General features: G+C 52.5%; 1 protein-coding gene across 4 annotated transcripts; it reads left to right on the top strand.

The window, feature by feature from the left end:
- The first annotated feature begins 3,057 nt into the window (after window positions 1–3,057).
- On the top strand, window positions 3,058–19,812 carry ABCD4 (ATP binding cassette subfamily D member 4). 4 transcript variants are annotated; one of them, XM_086613194.1, is made up of 19 exons: window positions 3,058–3,086; window positions 3,348–3,472; window positions 3,612–3,739; window positions 3,960–4,099; window positions 8,361–8,477; window positions 8,768–8,893; window positions 9,769–9,819; window positions 12,516–12,610; window positions 13,599–13,720; window positions 14,564–14,655; window positions 14,838–14,927; window positions 15,198–15,403; window positions 15,699–15,790; window positions 16,013–16,049; window positions 17,209–17,258; window positions 17,529–17,581; window positions 17,919–17,995; window positions 18,833–18,948; window positions 19,112–19,812. In XM_086613194.1, exons 1-19 carry the CDS (start codon window positions 3,070–3,072, stop codon window positions 19,205–19,207), a joined length of 1,830 nt encoding a protein of 609 aa, XP_086469320.1. In that variant the 5' UTR covers window positions 3,058–3,069; the 3' UTR covers window positions 19,208–19,812. The 4 variants fall into 4 exon arrangements, with proteins under 4 accessions (XP_086469320.1, XP_086469317.1, XP_086469321.1 ...); XM_086613191.1 differs by lacking the exon at window positions 3,058–3,086 and adding an exon at window positions 3,146–3,186 and having other exon boundaries at window positions 15,195–15,403; XM_086613195.1 differs by lacking the exon at window positions 3,058–3,086 and having other exon boundaries at window positions 3,455–3,472; window positions 3,617–3,739; window positions 15,195–15,403.
- The last annotated feature ends 234 nt before the right edge of the window (window positions 19,813–20,046 follow it).

Genomic DNA, 20,046 nt, shown 5'->3' with positions numbered 1-20,046 from the left:
GAGGGGAAAAGGCTAATTAAGGCACAGAGCGTGGAGGAGGAAAAGGCAGAATCATTAAGGTATCACAGCAGGAGCCGGTGGTGGGGCTCCATGGAGGTTTAAGCCATGCTGAGCCTGGCCTCTGCTGTTCACTCCTCCTTGGTTCTCCATTCCCACCCTTCGCTTCAGGGTGGCACAGGAGAGTGGGGGACTCTGTCTGTCAGTTCAGGTTTCTGATCCAGCTGAAAATTAGTTGGTTTAGTTCATACCCTAATACAGACAGAGCTGAAATTCAGGATGGGAGTCTTCATTATCTTGGAGAGATGCTAATGATCAGAGAGAGGGCTAAAGCTTGCAGGTGATCCCAAACTGAAGAAGCTGCAAGCTCCAGTGAGGACAGGCACATAAGAAGAGGTTGGAGACTGGAAACACAGGCAGAAAACAGGAAATTGAATTTTGGAAAACCTGGGAAGGCTATCTTCTTCTGGCAGTGCTTTGTTACACAACACTGCACAAACCCGGCAGCATTGAGAAAGACCTGGGATGGGAAACCCGAGGGAAAGCAAGCTGTGGAGACAAGGCTGTGGTTTTGTGTTTCTTTCGGTGCTCACAGCAGCTGCTGCTTTTTTCAGAGAGCACTCAGGGCCGCTTACCCTGCAAAGGCACTGAACGATGGGTTTGTCAGGCTGCTCCCTACGTGCCAGCTACAAGCCAGCAGGCAGAGAGGGACAGGGAGGCAGTGGGGATGGCTGGGAGGCCAGGGGTGTGGGAGGATCTGGACCGGGGTTTACCCCACCGGTCCTGGGCAGGGGGAAAATGCATCGGACAGCAGGCAGGGGAGGACGGGGGATGGGATGTTTCACACCTAGCAAGCAGGAGCAGATGGGGCTGGGATTAAACGCCACAAGGAATTAACTTGCACTGCCACAAGGAGCCTGGGATTTAGCAAACCATGCCCGGCTCTGCCTTCCCTCCATCCACGGCAGACTGTTTAGTGAAGGGTTAGCAATGCCGAGGGGGTTTCTCTTGGGTCTCTTGGGTCTGTAGCTAGTCAGGGAGCTGAGATATGGCCCTGCAGTGTAAACAGAACCATACAACCCTGCTCAAGTTGTGATTCCCCAGTCCTTTCCCGAGCCCTGCCCCCAGGCACACTTTGAAACGGCCATGGTGTTTGCTGGGGGAGAAACGTGAGAAGTAGAGCCAGAGTGCTGTAAAAGATGTAAATGTCTCCGTGCTGAGAGCAGCACGTCTAGGGCAGGAGTGTCTAGGGCACAGCCTCGGTGGGGGGATGGAGAGGCACTGAGAAGGCACTTCTCTGCTGTTCTTGATCTTGGCTGCCTTGGGAGAGGTCCCAGGAAAAATCCTGGAGCTGATTCAGTAAAGGGAGCTCACAGCATATGTTTTATTAGGTGGTGGTCGTGGGGCGACAGGGATGGGACAAAGGGCAGGGAGGAGGAGGTAGGAGGAAAGATTTGGGATAGACAGTTGTGATCACGTCATCTCCATGTCAGATCCCCTGGCTCCCTTGGTGCTGGGAAGCCATTTGATCACCAGGGGAGGGAAGGGGAGGAATAACTCCTTGCTGTAAGGTGGGTGAGGGAGCAATGGAGTCCGTTCAGTCCTGGTAACCACTGACAAGGTGACACACATAATTGCCACAGCTGCAATACCGCAATGTGAGAGGATGTGACTGCCTAGGAGCAATCATCACCCAGGTCTGATGCAACAGCTGAGAAAAAAAAAAGATCCTTTTAACATAAAAATTAGTCATCGCTGAGGTCAGGTTTTCAGAGGGCTGATCTCTGCCCTTTGGAGCTTAACCTTTAGGTATGACTGATAGCATTGTGAATTCCAGCAGTAAAAAAGCTGAGAGAAGGGAGATGAGGGCAAGGAGAAAGGGACGTCGCTTAGGGACAGGGCCATTTGCTGAGGAAACAGACTGATGTGCCTTCTTTCATCCCTGAGTGTCTATACTCTGATTTTGCATTTTGAAGTGCCTGGACCCCTGAGCAGGTAGCAGCAGAGCAAAGACGAGGGAGACAAGGCTGGGGGAGAAGAAGAAAGAGAGGGCTGGGAGGTGGGGGACTGGCAGGAGAATGAAGCTGCATGGTGCATGGTAAGAGAGACCCAAAGGGTGTGTGCAGAAGCCCAAAGACTCTACAGAAGAAGCAGCATGAACAGGATGGTGGGTGTGAGAGGTGCTTGAGGAAGGAAGGGACTCCATCTCATAGGATCCCTGGTCTCTTATCATTAGACTACTCCAGAAATGTACTTGTGCTGAAACATTTCACAACCAAGAGTTCAGGTGACTATCCAAACCTGGAAAAAAAAAAAAAATAGTTGGTTTCGGTATTAAACTTGACATCACTGAGAAGCCACAGAGGGTCAATTCACCGACACACCCCATTGCTGCTTTCTGGAAGTCCCTCCCTACCTACTCCGCCCGGGGTTTCGCTCCCTTTCCCGCAGGAGAGCGGGGCGCAGGCGCTGCCATTCACCCATCGCTGGGGATCGCTGCCTTATCCCGAAGTCCCTGCTCGAGAAATCCTCCGCAGGCAGTGGCCACCACAAGTTGTGTGTCCTTTCGAAGCACCCTCAAACTTCACGGCCTGCCCCACAATAACCCAAACGCGCAGGAATCAGCCCTGCCCCTCCTCTCCCGTGTCCCCGGTGACAAGGAGGCGACGCCGGCTGCCCGCGGGGACCTCCGGCGCCCCCGAGGGAGCAGCTCGTGCCTGAGCAGCTCCTCTCCCAGAAGAGGCGGCCGGGACAGCGCGGCTCAGCCAGCGGGCCGGCTGCGTGAGTCAGGCAGGCAGCGAGGAGGCGGCGAGGGACGCGAGCCCACCGCCCTGCCCGGCCCCGCGCGGGGTGGCCGCGGGTGCCGGAGGAGGCGGCGGCGGCGGCACCGGGCGGCGCCCAGCGCTCCGCCCTACCTCCCGGCGCCGCCAGGGGGCGCGGTGTCCCGCGGGCGGCGTGTCGCCTCGCACGGGGGCGCTCCCGCTCGGTCGCCTGCGGGGGGAGGCGGTGCTGGCGGGCGGGGTCTCTATGGTGACGCCGCGCCCGGAAGCGCTGGCGGGCGGTGCGGGGCTCATGCACGGCGAGGAGAGGTGACGAATATTCAGGCTGTAGCGCCCGGGTGGGTGGGGCCGCGCCCGACTGTCGGCTGATGGCGGGAGGCAGCGCCAGGGCGCGGGCGGCCGGCGGCCGGTGAGGAGGGGGCGGGTTGGGCTGGCCCGGCCCGGGCCGGGCCGGTGGTGAGAGAGGGGCGGGCTCGGGGGTGCCTCGGCAGCCGGGGTCCCGGTGGGGCGGAGGGGAGGTGGGGACCCCCGAGAGCTCACAGACGGCCCCCGCGTCTTCCTCCGTCGCAGGCCTGGCCCCCGGCTAGACGGGCTGTTCCTGCGGCGCTTCCTGCGGCTGCGGGCTGTGCTCTTCCCCGGGTGGCCGTCTCCGAGCGCCCTGATGTTCCTGACGCTGCTCTGCGTCGCCTTGCTGGGTGAGCCGGGGGTGGTGGGGACGGGAGGGCTGCACCCCCGTTCGGCTCCCAGTTCCCCTCCCCGTTCCCCCGTGCTCCCCTCCTCTGCCGTGCCGCAGCTGCTCTTCATTTCCTTCCCGTGCCCGCTTCTCTCCTCCAGAGCAGCTGGTTATTTACCAGGTCGGTGTCATCCCCAGCCAGTACTACGAGGTCCTCGGGAACAAGGACTTCTCCGGGTTCAAAACATTGACTGCTGTTGCCCTGACTCTGATCGTAGTGAACTCCACGGTAAGACAGGCCAGAGGCTCCCCTGTCTTGGGATGGGAGGGGAAGGCTGCCTGCGGCTCCTGGCGTGATCCTGGTGACAAAGGATCTAGGTCTACCCTTGCCCTGTTAGGTACCTACGTATGGGATGGATCACTGGTACAAACTGATAGTTTTTATTTCATTTTGGGAAATGCTTGTTCTCACTTATCTTTTCCTGTCTGTCTTCTTGCCCTCATTCCAGCTAAAAAGTTTTGACCAGTTTATCTGCAACTTGATGTATGTGAGCTGGAGGAAATCCCTTACTGAACACCTCCACAACTGCTACTTCCAGGGCCAGGTCTACTACAGCCTGCACATCCTGCGCGAGGACATCGATAACCCGTAGGCTGCCTGCAGCTTCTCTCAAACTCTTGCTTTGCTTCTAGTGGGCCGCTCCATGCCTTTTCCTGGCTTCTCTGTGTCTCTGGGTAGGGGCTTTAGCCCTAGAAGCTTTTGGCAGCTAGGCATAAATACCCTCATCTGCCCTGGGTGGGGGGTAGTGCCTGTTGCTGGGAAACTCCCGTGACTGCTGGTCATGATGGTTTTAGCGGTAGGATATTTCTGTTACAAGGAAAATGGAGGCCTGGCAGAACAAAGTTCTAGTGCTGCTATAAAACTTGATGTCTGCAAACTGAACCCTTGACACTCAGTGTGATGTGTCAAAGGGCCTGACTGGAGTCAGAGAGCACTGCTTCTCCTTGCCTTCACGCAGCCGGGACGTTACGATGTTCCCTGTTGTTCTGTTTGAACTTCAGCCAGCAGAATCTCTGGCTGAACGCAGTTTTGTTGAGTTAGGTTTTTAATGGCTTTGATAACCCACGGGAGCCACATCCAGGAAGGGCCTTGTTTTGCACTGTATGAGGGCTGCATTTCCACTTTCCCGTTCCTAGGAAGGAAATGTCAGGGGTGAGCTGAAATATGAGAGAAGGAGGAGCATTCAGTCCCTCCTTGCTTATCCCAGCCCACCCTGAGATCCCCTTCCAGTTTTCTTCATGCACTGTCCTGCTTACTGCAGAGCTGCTGATCTACCTGGGCTGTGCAGCGAAGGTCAAACGCCTCCCTTCCTCACAACTACCTGCTGACCCTGACTTTCCAGCCTGTCTTCAAAGTTACGCACTTTTAAGAGTTAAAGATCCTATATTAGGCATCATGTGAGAGGTAGAGGCTTTTTTTAGTTCCAGAGTTTGAAGAAGTTATTATTAAATACGTGCTGAAAAACTAGAAACCAGGGGATAACTTTTTCCAGATTGTGTGGCCTTATACAATTATTTTGAGACCCCAAGCGCTCCTGTCCTGGAGGGGGCACCCCTGGTCTAGTCACTGCGCCGGTCCCATCTCCCATGTTGATGGCACCAGAGGAGTCCAAGCCTGGTGTCCCTGTGAGCAATGGCTGTCTTGCAGGGATTCCTGACTGTCGCTGATAGCGGTGACCTCAAGGAACCAAAGCAGCCTGTGTGCTTCTGCTACCCAGTGCTCCTGGCTGCCCTCCTTTCGCCTTTGTTGCGCGGTGTGGTGGTCTGCGTGGCTGCACAGTGAAGTCATGCTGGGTATCTCGGATGGTTTTTAGTCTGTGTCATGAAGGGAACCTACAGGAAGGCTGGGGAGGGACTTTTTACAAGAGTGTCCACTGATAGAACAAGGGGAAATGGGTTTAAGTTGAAGGAGAAAAGATTTAGATTAGATCTTAGGAAGAAATTCTTCAGTATGAGGGTGGTGAGACTTTGGAATAGATTGCCCAGAGAGGTTGTGGATGCCCCCTCCCTGGAGGTGTTCAAGGCCAGGTTGGACGGAGCCTTGAGTAGCCTGATCTAGTTGAGAGGCGTCCCTGCCCATGACAGGGAGGTTGGATTAGATGATCCCTAAGGTCCCTTCCAGCCTATGCCATTCTATGATTCTATGATTTTTCAGCCAGACCTGTTCCCTGGCTGCTTCTGCAGGCCCGGTGCTAGGAAACAGCCCGAGTAAGAGCAACCAGCTGTGCGCAGGGGGAGCAGCAAGCAAGGAGAGGGCTTAGCTTGGGTCAAACAGCCCTCTTGCCAAACATGAAATAGCAGCTTAATAATAATATATATTTATAATAAATATACAATATATATTATGTATAATACGTATGTTTATAAATATACATATTTATAATAATAAATAAATGCTGATGCACTTTCCAGCCGTTGTCAGAGTTACTCCCACCCTCGTTAAATGTTCATTTCTGATAGTGTTTTGCAGTGGTATGGAGTTGCAAGGAAAGGTTGAAAAGCCATGCCTGTCCCCAAGGCATGCAGCGCATCCCAGGCAGCATAGCACATTGGCTGTGGCCAGAAGCTCCTGCACACCTGTCTTTTCCTTTGGGAAGTGGAGGGAGAAGGGGAGGACAGAGGCCCCTCACCACATGACTCTCCTACTCAGGTTTATTTTTAACCAGGGAATGTGTTCATGTTGTGCAGTGAAATGCATGAGATAACTGGGTCGGTCTGCCCCGCAGTGACAGAGCCAGCTCTTCTGACCTTAGCAGACTGAATGTGTGGGATTGTTGCAGAGTACTTTTCATTACCACCTTGCTTCTGCTCAAACATTCAGTCTTACTGTTTAGTGTCTTTTTTGGTGCCACTACAAAAATTCTCTTTATCTTTCAATTCCTTGATGAGAATTTTTCCCTGTACTGGGTACTTAGAGAATGAACTGGAGCAACGGGGTGACCTCCTGTTATGCAGTGCCAACCAAACTGAGTGTTAGATGCACGGTGTCGTCCATCTAGAAGGAATAAAGAGCGGGTTCTGATTGGCATACAAACACCTGCGGCTCCTAGCAGGGCATTTGAGTTGATGTTTATGCGTTATCATTGCGTGTTGCTTAATAGCTCGTAAAAAGCAATATCCTGGCATGAGTCTGTAGCATGACTTAAGTTATAACTTTATGGGAACAATTACAGTCTGAGGAAAAGGAAAAATGATGACTGTAAGGTCAGTCAGGGTGAGAGCTGCCCCAAAATTAAATCCATTGCTATTCCAGGACGGCAAAAGAGTGGAGATGAATGTCCTTGTGGTTGTACCTGTGCTGATGGCTAAGCAGGAGTCCAGCCTTGCTCTTCATTCTGGACTCCAGCCGTCACAGTCATGACCTTTCCACCTGTGCTTAGCACATCAGGCTAAAGCCCTCATCCATGTGCTCCGGACAGATGAGGTGCCGAGGGAGTAAATATGCTGAAATCCTTTCTAGTTACCCCAAGTGCAACTCCTGCTTAGCAGTGGGATGGGTGGGTGTCCTAGTTTTAGCTGGGACAGAGGGGTTTGTTTTTTTTTAACAGCTAGAAAAGCTCCATGTTTTGGTTTTACTCAGAGGCTCACTCTGAGAAGAACACTGATAACAAGCTGCCAAGGACTTTTCAGTGTGCCGGAGTGCAGAAGCACGGCGGGATAAGGGGGGAGCATAGATGGGACAAGGGGGACATGATTCCCCTTGTGATTTGTGTGGAACTTAAGACTGAGGGCCAAACTGGCCAATTAGTATTCCATATCATGCAGCGTCATGCCCAGTATAAAAGCGAGGGTCAGATGGGAAGAAGGGCTTTTGCGCTTTGGCTTTTGCGCTTTTGCCGCTTTTGCTCTTTTGTGCTTGCTGGTTTTTTTTCGCTCTATTGCTTTTCTTTTTTTTCCTTTCCTCTCTCTCTCTCCCAGTACTCCCACTCTCGGAGTACTATCTCTCCCTCTCTGCCCCTCTCTATTTCGGGGCCTCGCGTTCGTCCGGGATTTGCAGTTTTCGGGACAAGACGGGCTTCGCATACGAGGGGGTGGTGAGCATCTACATTGTATTAAATCATCTGTATTAAATCACTCTTATCTCAACCCACGGATTTCACGTTTATCCTTTAATTCTCTCCCTCATTCCTGGGGGTGGGGGAGGGGTAGTGACCGGCTGTGTGTGTGTGGGGTGGTTCAACCTAACCCACGACAGTGGGACTTGAGGGTCTGTCACCCATGTGCTGCCCATGGGTGAGGAGGCTTGGTGCACTGCTGCCTGCTCTTGTGGGATGGGAGTGAGCAGAAGCACTTTCTTCCTTGCAGCAAAGGGAGCATGCCGAGCGAAGGGACCAGCTACTGTGGAAGCGTGGCTTTGATGGGCGCGTTTGTAAATATCCAACAGTTGGCAAAGGCCTGGCCTGTGCCCTAGCCAGTCCTGGTAGCACTGGTGCCTGAGATGCAGCACCAGTACTGAAGGTTTGAGGGAGAGTCAGTAGTTTTTGGTAGTACAGGAGTGGGTCCAGGAGAGCAGTATAGGGCAAGGATGCAGACATCTTTGGCACAGAGCTGGACAATGTTCTTGAAAGTGGAACAAGGGATTAATAGAAGGAACAGGGTGAAAGTAACAGTAGGAGCAGTTCTTCCTGGGTCCCAGGAAGGCCCTTAGGTGGGTCCTGCTGGGCCATTGAAATTGTCCCCCATGGAGCAATGGGAGTCACAGCTGCAGGTCCCTCCTAGGCAGGATTATTCACCTGCGCCCTGTCCTAAGTTCAGGCAATAAAACAGCCTGACTTGTGCCCTGTCAGGGAGTTAGTACTGGTTCTTGCTTCTGGGCTTTAATGGTGTCAATGGCTCTTTGTGTTGAGCAGGGACCAGCGCATCAGCCAGGATGTGGAGAGGTTCTGCAGGCAGCTCAGCTCCATGGCCAGCAAGCTCATCATCTCGCCCTTCACACTGGCCTACTACACATACCAGTGCTTCCACAGGTAAGGACCTAGCCTGGCCCTGCTTTCACGCCTCTTGCCTATGCTCTTTTTTGGAGCCCGGCACCTATGTTACAGCTCTGCAGATGGACGCTTGTACATGTGGGTGAGTGGTCTCTGCATTCCAAAGGGAATTCTGCCTTGAGGTTGCTGGGGTGTGTGGTGCTGGCCCCTAAACCTCTATGGAAGCCAAGAGAGGTGACAGCTGAGGGCTCTGACTGCTTGAGCCTGAGGGTGCTGGGGTATCCTTTCGCTTGGATTATTAGCTGACTTCTCTTTCTCCTCCTCTATAGCACAGGCTGGCTAGGCCCCGTGAGCATCTTTGGGTATTTCATCATTGGGACGATTGTCAACAAGGTATTGATGAGCCCGATTGTGTCAAAACTTGTGCAGCAGGAAAAACTGGAGGGAGATTTCAGGTGAGTCCCAGCAGAGCAGTATTTTCACTGCCTCTTGGCAGCTCCTGCGAAAGCTGCATTTTTGTCCCTGTTCAGTGCTATGTAAGGAACTATTTCTCTTGTCCGTGACCTTCCCCACCCTCAGAGAAACCTGCTTGCATAGTGTTGCCCCAAAGTCAGTGTACTGAGCACCCACCACCCCTTTCACTGCCCTGCATCATGGCAGTCAATGCCCTTGGTTCAGGCTCCTGGTTCAGGCTCCAGGCTGCTTGCCTGGTCATTGCTGTTGCTGATGCCTCTGCTAGGGCATTGGATATGTTGAAGAAAACTGCACGTGGAGCTTCCTTGGGTGCAGATGCAAGTTCAGTGAACCACATTTACTGACAGATCAGGTTTCTGCTTCACCACCACCTTTCTGAAATGCCCAAAACAACACAGTCTTTCCATATGCTCAGTAACTCATCTCCTCCCCTTCCTCTGCAGGGCTGGCTGGGTGTGTGGCAGGGGCTCTGCAGCTTTTCCTGGAGCTCAGGGCATCCAGGGACAGCAGCAGAAGGTGGTGTGGCATAGGGAGCCCAGACCAAGGCAGTTGGTTGTGGTGATTCTGTATAGTGGAGATGCTGGGCTAGCAAATGGGAAGCCCAAGGTCTGAGAAGATGTGCACAGAGAGTGGAATACCAAAAAAATGCACCACTGAGCTGGCCCAGAAAGATGTCACCTTGTACCAAGCCTTGGTCTCTGGTGCCTTTTTGAGCCTATAGAGTATTTCTGTCAAGAGAAGCCTCAGATCAGTCCTCTGACAGATACAAGATGAGTTTCCTCTAGCAAGGATGTTGGCTATATAATTCACTGGGCATTTGTGCAGAATCTTGATGATATTTTTTTGGGTTATCCAGGTTCAAGCACATGCAGATTCGTGTCAATGCGGAACCAGCTGCTTTTTACAGGTTAGTAGTGTTCATTTCTTTACGTCCTTGTAAGGATCCTCCCAGCTCAAGGCATCCTTGTTATATTCATGTATCCCAGAGGAGTCCAAGTCCTATTGCTGCAGCTGGAACTTTCTGCCCCCTCCATCCTGCTGCAGCATCATACAGCCCTTACACTCGTCTCCTTTGCATTCTGTGCGTCTGCAGAAACACTCCACAGCAGCTGGAGACAACTATTTTTTCTCTGCCTCCCTGCTAACATCCCCAGAGGCCTGATACAGATTCGGCGCTGGCTTAGAGACCATTGCTGATGTTTTGCCAGGTCCTTACCTGGAAGGTTGCTCAAGGTCTCATTGCATCTTGTCAGGATATTCTCCTGGGGACTTGTTGCAGCTTGCTTCTGGCCCTGTCTTGCTGCTGCTGATCTGCGTGTCTCCTGTGGGTATGCTAGCTGTTCCTGGCCTCCTTACCTCTGCTTGCTCCTCTAGGTCAGCCTGTGCCCTGACCCTCCCAACACTGTACTGCTACTCTGAGTTTGCTCAGTGCCATTTACCCCAGAGCTAAGCACACAGTCGGGAGCCCAGCAGCACCTCCAGTGCTTACTGATGCCCTGAAGTCTGTTGAGCTGCTGCTTGGAGCCTTTAAGGTGTTTCACAGAAATGTCTAGGACCCAGGAAAATAGCCACGATTTTACTGTAGCTTGTGTTGAGGTGCCTGGTTGGTAGCAGGAGGTCATTGCTCCTCTCTTGTCACGTGTCTGCCTTTGCCCCGCACGTTGTGAAATCACACTTCTTCCAGGAATTTAAGCAAGCACCAGCTGTCCTGTCTCTGGTCTTCCCTGCCTATGACCTCTGACTCCTTCATGCTGTAATGACTGAGCATTTGAAGTGTTGTGGTGTTGTCCCCAAAGTGGTTTGATTCAAAAATCACTGATTTCGTAAAGATTTGTATTGACAGGCATGAAACTCTGATTTAAATAACTGAAATCAATCTTGGTTTGCATTGGCAAGTTCGAGTTATTTCTTTGTGGACTGATTGATTCTTATTGGTTGATGATAGTTTTTCTTAATGGAGAAGATACTCTAATTATGTGCCCTTATTTAAGCTGCAGTACTTTTCCTCACAACTTTGAAGTTTTTTGTTCTATTACTAAGTAGAAAATGGAAAGTGTATTATTATACCAGAAAATGGAGTGTCTTACTTCAGTACAGTTTGTTAGCAGAAAAGCTTCACCTTATGGGAAACTAGAATTTAATTGAATTGCACAAACCCAGGCGTTTTCATGGTATGAATCTTAATTAAAAATAAAGGAATTTTTTAAAAAGTTGCATTCCTAGAATCCTGCAAGAGGAGAAGCATGTAGCAAATGGCTGGTTTTGGTTGCCGGACTTCTCTAACATGTAGAAGCTGTTAGGTCTTGTCCTCTTCCAGCTGCCTAACCATTGTTTTGGTAAAGGAAGAAATAAAACCTGAGCACTGTCACCTTTTTACTTCTTTGGTTTCCAGGCCTTTGGCAAACTTGCTTTAAAAGTGAACTGAATGGGAGGAAAAGCCGAAACCAATACAGCAGTCTCTCCTCATCTGCAAAAGAAATAATAGCTCTGGTCCCCGGTGCCTTCCTTGCCTTTAACTCCTGTCCAAGGCTTTATCCTTTCCGGATACCCAGCAACACAGATTGCAGCTCGGTAGTTACCTGAGATGGGATTTAGGGCAGTAATGCCAAATTGAATTCTAACCAGATGCGTTTTTGAGAAAGAAAATGTATTTTTCCAAGAACTGAAAATCTTTAGAACTGAGACTCTTCAGAAATCTAAATTTGTGGGGTTTTGTGCACCTCTTGGCCCTATCTGCTCGGTCCCCAGTGACTCCCCGGTTGGGAGCATGGTGGCAGTGTGGGTGTGTGCTGGGCACAGGGATGTGTTGGGTGGCAGGAGCAACAGCTGCCGCGGCTGGTGGGAGTCTGGAGCGAGATGTGGAGCGCTCTCTGCATTTTGCCACCTGAGGGCAGCCCAGCTCTTGCGAAGGAGCAGAAGGAGCTGCCGCGCTTTCCGAAGGTGATGGCTTAGAGCTGAGATGTGCCTCCTTGCTACCTGCTCAGCCTGGCTGTAGGAGCATCCCCACTGGCTCAGGTGGTGTTCTAACCCCCATGCCGTGGGGATACCCCTGGGAAAGTGGAGACTGTGGGGCTGGGGTCACCTGTACTGAGGGCTACGCTGCTTGAGGCACATCCACATCCCACTCCTCTGGGGAGGGGTAGGGGAAGAGGCAGATTGGGGCTGCCAGCTCTGCAGGTGACGTTGGCTTGCCATCACCTCCTGAGCTCACCTCTGCACTCTCCTTTCTAGCTTCAGCTGTGTAGCAGTGCAGTCCCTCTCTTCCAGCCAGGTTCTGCTTGGAAAGTGTGTGTGACTTTGAGTGTGCATTGCTCCAGGCCAGGGCTTGTCTGATGGTGTCTGGCATTGCCTCACCTCCTGCTGTATGAAACAGCAACACCCACGGGCTCTGTGAGAGACTTGCAGGGCTGCTTGTTTCAGTGAGTTTCTCAGTGAAGATGCCTTCAGGAAGGAGCTCATGACTGTTCAGTTCTGCTCAACACAGAGCTGTCGCTTGGAGGCTGTGGTGCCAGACCCTTTCCAAGGCTCAGTCCTAAAACCTGTGCTTTGACCACATCGCAGTGCTGCTGGAACATCTGGCATGTTGCAATCTTTATTTTACAGGGCTGGGCGAGTGGAGCACATGCGCACGGACCGGAGGCTGCAGAGCCTGCTGCAGACCCAGAGGGAGCTGATAGGCAAGGAGCTGTGGCTATACAGTGAGTGGGGAGTTTGAAGGGTGAACTGGGACATGTGGTAGCTCCGTTGCAGTGGCCTGCAGGCTGGGGAACTGGACTGCTGGAGCAGCAGTGCTGGGTTTTCCTCTTGCTGGTGCATGGTGCTGAGAGTGAACAGAGGGTGCTTCCTGCAGTCCTAAACAGCAGTACTGAATGGGAATCCTGTTGCGAAAAAGTCTGGTAGACAGCAAAGTTGTGGAGGAATCAGCTAAGTCAGAGAATGCAAGCACCAAAAGAGCAATCGGCAGGAATCTGTGTTTTTTTTGTGGGGCAGGTGTTCAATGTCCAGGAAGAGAGGGAAGAGCTTGAGCTGTGGAGAAGAAGACGACTCTGTATATGTGGTTGGGATCTGTGGAGACTTCTTTCCTGTAGAGCCTGTCCCTTGAGCATAGTTGTCCCCTGAAAATCTCCCTTCTCTCATTGTCACTGGGTCCAGGTTTGAGTGTTAAACGACCACTATCAAGACAGTTCTTCCTCGTCTCACCAGCATAGTGAGCTTCTGAGCAGCGTAAGGGACGGATAGCCCTGAACACTCATGTCTGTAGGTGTTTGGGGTCTTAAGTCTTTCTGCCTGTCCTGTGCTCTAAGACAGACTTTGTGGCCAACCATCTTGCCCCAGAGCTTCCTTTTTGCCCTCCTTTCTATTTTTTGGGAGTCAGCCAGGCTGTTGAAGAGTAGTAACAAGCAGGCAAAGTGGCTTTTGCCCTGTGATGGTTCCTGAGCTGTGTGCCTGGATCATGTTTCTCTGCTTAGGGGCCTGCCCCAAAGTGCTTTTTGCTTGGCAAATGAATTTTCACCCTGATGCTCGTGCTATCCTGCAAAATGGGTTCTTCTGCTCTGGTGCATCGTGAAGGGCTGAGGCAAGACCATGGGTTGTTTTCTGCCTGAACTCATGGGCTGCGCTTGGGCCTGGCTGAGACAGAGGTTCCTACCCCAATTCACTGTCTTCTCTCATTGTGATTCTGCCCAGTTGGGATCAACACCTTTGACTACCTGGGCAGCATCCTGAGCTACGTGGTCATTGCCATTCCCATCTTTTCTGGGGTCTACAGTGGCCTGAGTCCAACAGAGCTCAGCGCCCTGGTCAGCAAGGTGAGCTACCGGTGATCTCCCAGACCCTAATGTGGAGGGTGAGCGGGCGCTGAGGATGGACCTTGATGACATTGGGGCTGGATAACCTACAGCAACTGACCTTCAGGTTAGACTGTCCCTTCCCTTGGTGACATGGAAATGGGAGCTTGGAGCCAGCTGGTATATGATTAATCTGGGCATGAGAGCTGTCAAGGACACATCTACATAAATGTTTCCTAGCTCAGACCTCTTGTGTCTAAAAAGCAGGTCAGAAAGCCTCTGCCTTTCAGTCTTGTGGGTGGGGATTAGGTCCACACAGTGCTGCAGAAGCAGGTTATGCCCTGGGCTGTTGCCCATGGTGAGCCTGGTCCCCTGTGAGACTGAGCTGGCTTGCGTTTGCCTGCCAGGCTGCTGGAGAGGAGCCTTCCTGGCCTGACTCATTCCCAGATACTCAAAACTGGCTTGTGATAGAGAATGCAGAGCTAAAAATAGCTAAGCAGGCACTGCAGGCTGAGACACTCTGCTCTGAGCCATGTATGGTGCCAGGGCAGGGCTGGTGGCATGGATCTGCATGACTTAGATGGGGCAAGTGTACTGGGCTCTGGGCTGGCCAGCAGACACTCTGCACACACCATCCCTGGGTGGCAGGAGCTATGTACCCCTGGCCAGAACTGTACTAAGCAGGGAAGCCCTGCTCCATCTGAGTATGGCCATCTTCTCCTTCACTCTTACTGCCCTGGGTGACTTCTCAGCCCTTCATTAATCCTGCTCTAAACTCCTTGGCTGCCTCCTCGCAGCCATGGAGGAAAGGGCAGTGCCCCAGCTCAGTGCTGACCCTTGCTCTGGCATGCGATTTTTCCCCAGAATGCCTTTGTTTCCATCTACCTCATCAGCTGCTTCAGCCAGCTCATAGATCTCTCCAGCACCGTGACCGATGTAGCTGGCTACACGCACAGGTGAGCTTCTCTGCAAGCAGGTCTCTGCAGGAGAGGGAAGTGTGGGACAAGACTCTTTGCCCAGGTCCGTGCTAAATATGTAAGAAACCCAGTCTCTTGTGAGCAAGCATGGACAAGGTTGGATGTTGTGAAGAGGCTTCTGGAGTTGTCCCTGACATTCTTTAAATCTCTTGGTTGTCCAGGATTGGTGAACTGCAGGAAACCCTACTGAGCCTTGGTAGAAAAAAAGATGATAACTACTCAGAAGCCAAAGCCAGCTGGGATTTGGATGGGTGAGTCTCCCCTCAGCAGCTGGCTGGCTTGCAGCTTAGGTGCCAGAGCGTGGGGCTGTTACGGGATGGAGGTGGCCCTTGGTGTCACAGCCTGTTGCATGCAGTTGGTTGGAGCAGGCACTGCTCGCTGTAATCTGTTGTTCCTGGGTGTGTGGGGCAGGACTGCTGTCACAGAGGCACAGGAGGTTTAAGGTGCCTGATCTTTGCCAGTCTCAGCATGATGGCTTACCCCCAGATCTCTCCTCCTTTGTCTTGATGGTGACACAGCAGCCATTCTGAGGAAGACCCAATGTCAAGCGACACAGCTTTCCTTCTGGAGCGAGTGACGCTCTCGGTGCCGTCCACTGGCAAGCTGCTCATCAAGGACCTGAACCTCAGGATCTCCCAAGGAAACAGCATGATGATTGTGGGGAACACTGGCACGGGGAAGACATCTCTCCTGAGGGTCCTCGGAGGACTGTGGGAGAGCACACGGGGTAAAGGCTGCTGCTGGCCTCTGCCTTCTCTTTCTCAACCAGGGCTGCCCTGAGTTTGGTGGCAGTGTGGGATTGTGAGGCCAGTGCCACCTTGTGATGGTGAATGTGTCGCTGACGTGTTGGAGCCACCCATCTCTCTGTTGCATACTCTACTCTGGCTCTCATTGCTTTGCCCCGTGTTGCGAATCTACCTTTTCTGGGATTCGTTGATTACTTCATGGGGCAGGACTGCATAGGGGTGGTGGGGACTTGGTGGCTGGCACAGCAGGCTTGGCATGAGTGTGTCTCTGTGCAGGGAGCATCAAGATGCTGACCTGCTTCGGCCCCCGGGGAGTGATGTTCCTGCCGCAGCGGCCCTTCTTCACCGATGGAAGCCTGCGCGAGCAGGTGAGCCCAGGGACTGTCTCTGCTCTGGCCCCAGCTCTGCCCCCAACTCTGCCCCCAGCTGTGGTCGTGCCCCATGAACCCGAGTGCTGCAGAAAGGCCTGCAAAAGGGAGGGTGCCTGTGACTGCTCCTTCCCTCGAGCCTGAGTTCATGCCACCATCGTGTGTCTCTGATGGTCTGTGTCCAGCTCCCTCTGACATGGCTTCTTTTGCTCTGTTAAACAGGTAATCTATCCCCTGAAGGAAATTTACCCAGTTTCAGGTAGGTGGAAATTCATCAGAGCAATCCTGTGGTGTCACCTCCCTGTCCTGTACCCAGTGCTGCTTCTCCCCTACCACACACCATCAGGAGTGCTCGTCTCTTTCACTAATGTTGCGCTCTGCTTTTCCCTGAAAGATTTACCTCACTGTAGGTTAAGGTCAGCTCTACATTCCCTCCCAAAAGGGAGGGAACGTCCTCTCTCAATGCAGTGAGGACAACCTGACCATACTCTGCATGTTGTGCTAGACATACGTATATGTTGAGGCACCTTGCTGTTGGGATACGTCTGATCTGTCTGGTACAACCTACCTTTGGGCAAGCTATGTTTGCCTTCATCTTGTTTTCCATCCACCTCCATCTTTCACTGCTCCTGTTTTTCAAATGATGACCTAGCGCCTTGTGTGCTGTTGAGGTCAGACCACATGGACCCTTTCTCTCCCCTGTCCTCTTTGCAAGCCAGACCACAAGTGGTCTGCTGCAGTTTGCAGATGTCCATGTTTAAGTTTCTGTCTGAGTGAAGCAGTGTTATGCGCTGCTTTCAAACACCTGGGAGTCGCAGTCTTGCAGAAAGTAACTGCAGCCATCAGCTACTGTTGTGACTCTTCAGCAGGTTCAGAGAGGTCCATGGCAGATACACAGCCCTTCTGCTCAGCTTCCATAGCTGCTGACTGTATCAGCTTAAGGGTATGTTCTGCTCCGCAGCTAGTTCACCCTGAGGTTTTTCCATCCCATGGAGGATCCTTTTGCTGGCTGTTACTCAAGCCTTGTTCCCATGACTCCACCACCTGCAGTGTACAATAAGCAGTCAGCCATAGGAGAGTGGCTGGTGGGCAGGGCCTTGGCAACTGAAGCCTGGATCCTTGTGTTCTGGCTGTGTCTGACTGTGACCATGGACTGAGCCAAGTCTCAGGTGTACCTATGGAGCTCAGCTACCTCCTGGCATGCTGCTCACAGGCATGGTTAACATTTTTAAGGAAGGTCAGTCTTCGGGAGCTTTCTGTGCCAAAGCTCGGGACCTAATATATTTAAGTGGTTGAGTCAGCTACACTGGACCTCAGGAGATCCCCCAATCCTTCCCTCCTGCCCCACCAACTCCTCCTTGCAGGTATGGCCTCAGCACACATTGCCTCTGCTTATGCTTTGCTGCTTTCTCCCCTAGGTTCTGCAGATGATGAGAGAATTGTGCGATTCCTGGAGCTGGCTGGGCTGGTGAGTCCCCAGCAGTGCTGCTGCTTTCTTTCCTGGTGCTGCCACTGAGGGAAGAAGGGATGAGGATGTTTTGTGGCAGCACAGCATGACCATGTGCTGGACACATGTGGGGACATTGTCTGCAGCTGGGGCAGGCAGAGGAGGAGGGATATGGAGCAACTTCAGCTCAAGCGGGAAAAGAGGGAGTAGCAGGGAGGGGGTGGTTATGCCCTGGGCCCTGGAATGACAGGGTTGGGGACTGTGTTCACCAGTCTGCTGTGCTTTCTGCAGACTGATTTGCTGGCGAGGGCTGGAGGACTGGATGAGCAGGTGGACTGGAACTGGTAAGGGAACTCGCTGTCTGTGTGAATTTAGGTGATCCCTCTGGGTGGGGAACACTTCTAAGCATATGCCTCTTGCTGCTGGACTTAGGAACCTCGGTGCCCAGCTGTGTCCTGTGGGAGGTGCGCAGTATACAGGGACAAAGCATCAATGCCAACTATCACCAGCCGTGCTGCTCTGCAGGCAGCTGGCTGTGCACAGGGCTGCAGAGCCAGTCCCACTGTGGAGGGGAACACTCGGGAAGCTGCTTGCTGGGCTCTCCGATATCAGCAAGCATAAGCTCTTCAGCAAACAAACTCTTTTTGTTGAAGGAGATTTTGAATCTTGACTCTGGTCTAGGTATGACATCCTGTCCCCAGGGGAGATGCAGAGGCTCTCGTTTGCACGGCTCTTCTACCTCCAGCCAAAATACGCAGGTGAGTTAGTGACTGTGTAAGAAAAGAGAGGGGGGGAGAAAAAGGCAAGGTCTTTTATGTAAAGAGAAGCTGGTACAGAGACAGCTCATGAAATCCCTTTGCTAGGAACATTCTTTGTCTTGGCCATGATTTTAGCAGTGTAGCACACAGAGGATTCAGGGGTGAAAGCCTTTCATTATCTGTGTGGAGGGTGGTAGATCAAGAGGCTGTTGGAGGACTTGTCATGAGGATGGGTGTGGGTGAACAGAGCCACTGTCGGAGTAGCCACATGTAAGTACCTCTCTTCCCCTGAAGCCCGCGGCATGGCTTGGCGCTGTATGGGCAGAAGGAACCTGTGGATTGCAAACTAAAAGCTGTTTAGATGACGTAAAACAAATTTATCTGTTCCAGATCTATAGTGTTTACCCTTAACTGACAGGAAGGTGCCTCAGACCGTCCTGACTGCTCCAGGTGGGGTCTGGGCTGGAGGGGGGCACAGGCTGCCGCTCAGCCCAGCCCTCTGGCACGTGGCCTGCCTTGAGAAGGTCGCATCTTGACTTTAACAATGGTGGGGACGAGGCAGTGGCTGGCAGCCTTTGAGGGAGAGGAATGAGGTGAATGGCACTGTTTGAGTGGATTCGAAGACTTGTGGGGAAGGGCAGCTTTCCTGGTTGACTGACACCAGCTATGTCAGAGGAAAATCAAAGTCCTTAGGCTTCTCCTCACTTGCCTTCTGCAGATGCTTTTGGTGAACTCTGGTTAATAATGTGAAATATTCTCTGCAGTTGCTGCTCTTTTGCCTAGGGGGAGATGACTGGTCGGGAGAGGGTTTGTGGGTTTTAACAACTTTTCTCTCAGTGCTAGATGAAGCCACCAGTGCCCTGACAGAAGAGGTGGAGCATGAACTGTACCGTGTGTGCCTTCAGCTGGGCATGACGCTGATCAGCGTGGGACACAGGGCCAGCCTGGAAAAGGTGAGGTGGGGAGACAGCACTCCAGGCCTCCCTGGTGGTGGCAAGACAGTGGAGGTAGAGAGGGTCCCTGGTCAGCAAAGGGGAGTGACTAAGGCTGGAGAGCCTCACTGTGGGAGGACATGTCCTCGTAGAGACATCCCTCAGTCGTCGTGTTCAATTGTAGTTCCACAGCTGGATTTTGAAACTTCATGGAGAGGGAAGATGGGAGCTCATTCGATGCGAGAAGATGAAGCGACTCCCAGCTGGAGAAGTATGCTGAAAAACACACCATTGTCTGGCCAGCCGCAAAACCTGCACACGTGTGGGAGAGCTCTGAATAGGAGACATGGAGCTGCTGAGCCAGCAGCTGTCAACAAAGGATTCATCCAGTGCCAAACCAGTTCTGGATTTTTCTGATAGACACAGAGCCAAGTCTGAACTCATGGTGTGAGGTTCTGCCAGAAGCAGACGTCTATGCCATCCTTCTCCCAGCCCCCTTCTCCTTCCTCTCTGCCTCTCATGGGGGAAACGGCTAAGCTGCTAGGCTGCCCAAAGAGAAGATCCTGCCTCATGGGGCTTGTAGAAGCAATGGCCAGAGGAACCTCTGCTTGTCCAGGATTCAGTGGTGCGAGGCTAGGAGGCAGCCTCCTGTTCTGCCCTCTATGCCTCCCTGGGACCTCTGTCTCTTTGATATGCAGCTCTGCAGAACAGGCTTCTCTACCTGTGGCTCTATTGAGGGTTGTGCTCCCCAGCAGGAGCCAAGGGATGCCCTGTAAGGGGAGGAGAATGCTGGCAAAGAAAAGGATATGTCTCTGCTCTCCTTATGACACAGGATTGTGGGTTAAAGGAACATTTTTGTATTAAAATCTGGGGCCTGTTTTCCAACGATATTTATGGAGAAGAGTCAGTATTTGTTAACCAGACTGCTGCATCTTTTCTTTCTGGGGTTTGCTTTGGAGGAGATGCTTGTGTCTTGGCAATGGTCCTGGCTACAGTATTGCCGAAGAGCAGAGCAAGGGTAGGAGTAATATATCTATCCAGAGCTGGGTGTCCTGCCCTGCTGCTACCTCCATAGCTACTGGAAGGCACAAGGAACCCCAAGGAGGGCTTTTGGCCCTC

Source organism: Tauraco erythrolophus, chromosome 6 (assembly GCF_009769465.1).
Source record: "Tauraco erythrolophus isolate bTauEry1 chromosome 6, bTauEry1.pri, whole genome shotgun sequence".
Lineage (NCBI taxonomy): Eukaryota > Metazoa > Chordata > Aves > Musophagiformes > Musophagidae > Tauraco > Tauraco erythrolophus.
This window is presented reverse-complemented; position numbering and strand designations above follow the sequence as displayed.

Coding starts and splice junctions, on each gene's coding strand:
- ABCD4 (XM_086613191.1), top strand. CDS start 3,146: ATGGCGGGAGGCAGCGCCAGGGCGCGGGCGGCCGGCGGCCG. Junction 8,478..8,767: donor ACATACCAGTGCTTCCACAG/GTAAGGACCTAG, acceptor CCTCCTCTATAG/CACAGGCTGGCTAGGCCCCG. Junction 14,656..14,837: donor GTAGCTGGCTACACGCACAG/GTGAGCTTCTCT, acceptor TTGGTTGTCCAG/GATTGGTGAACTGCAGGAAA.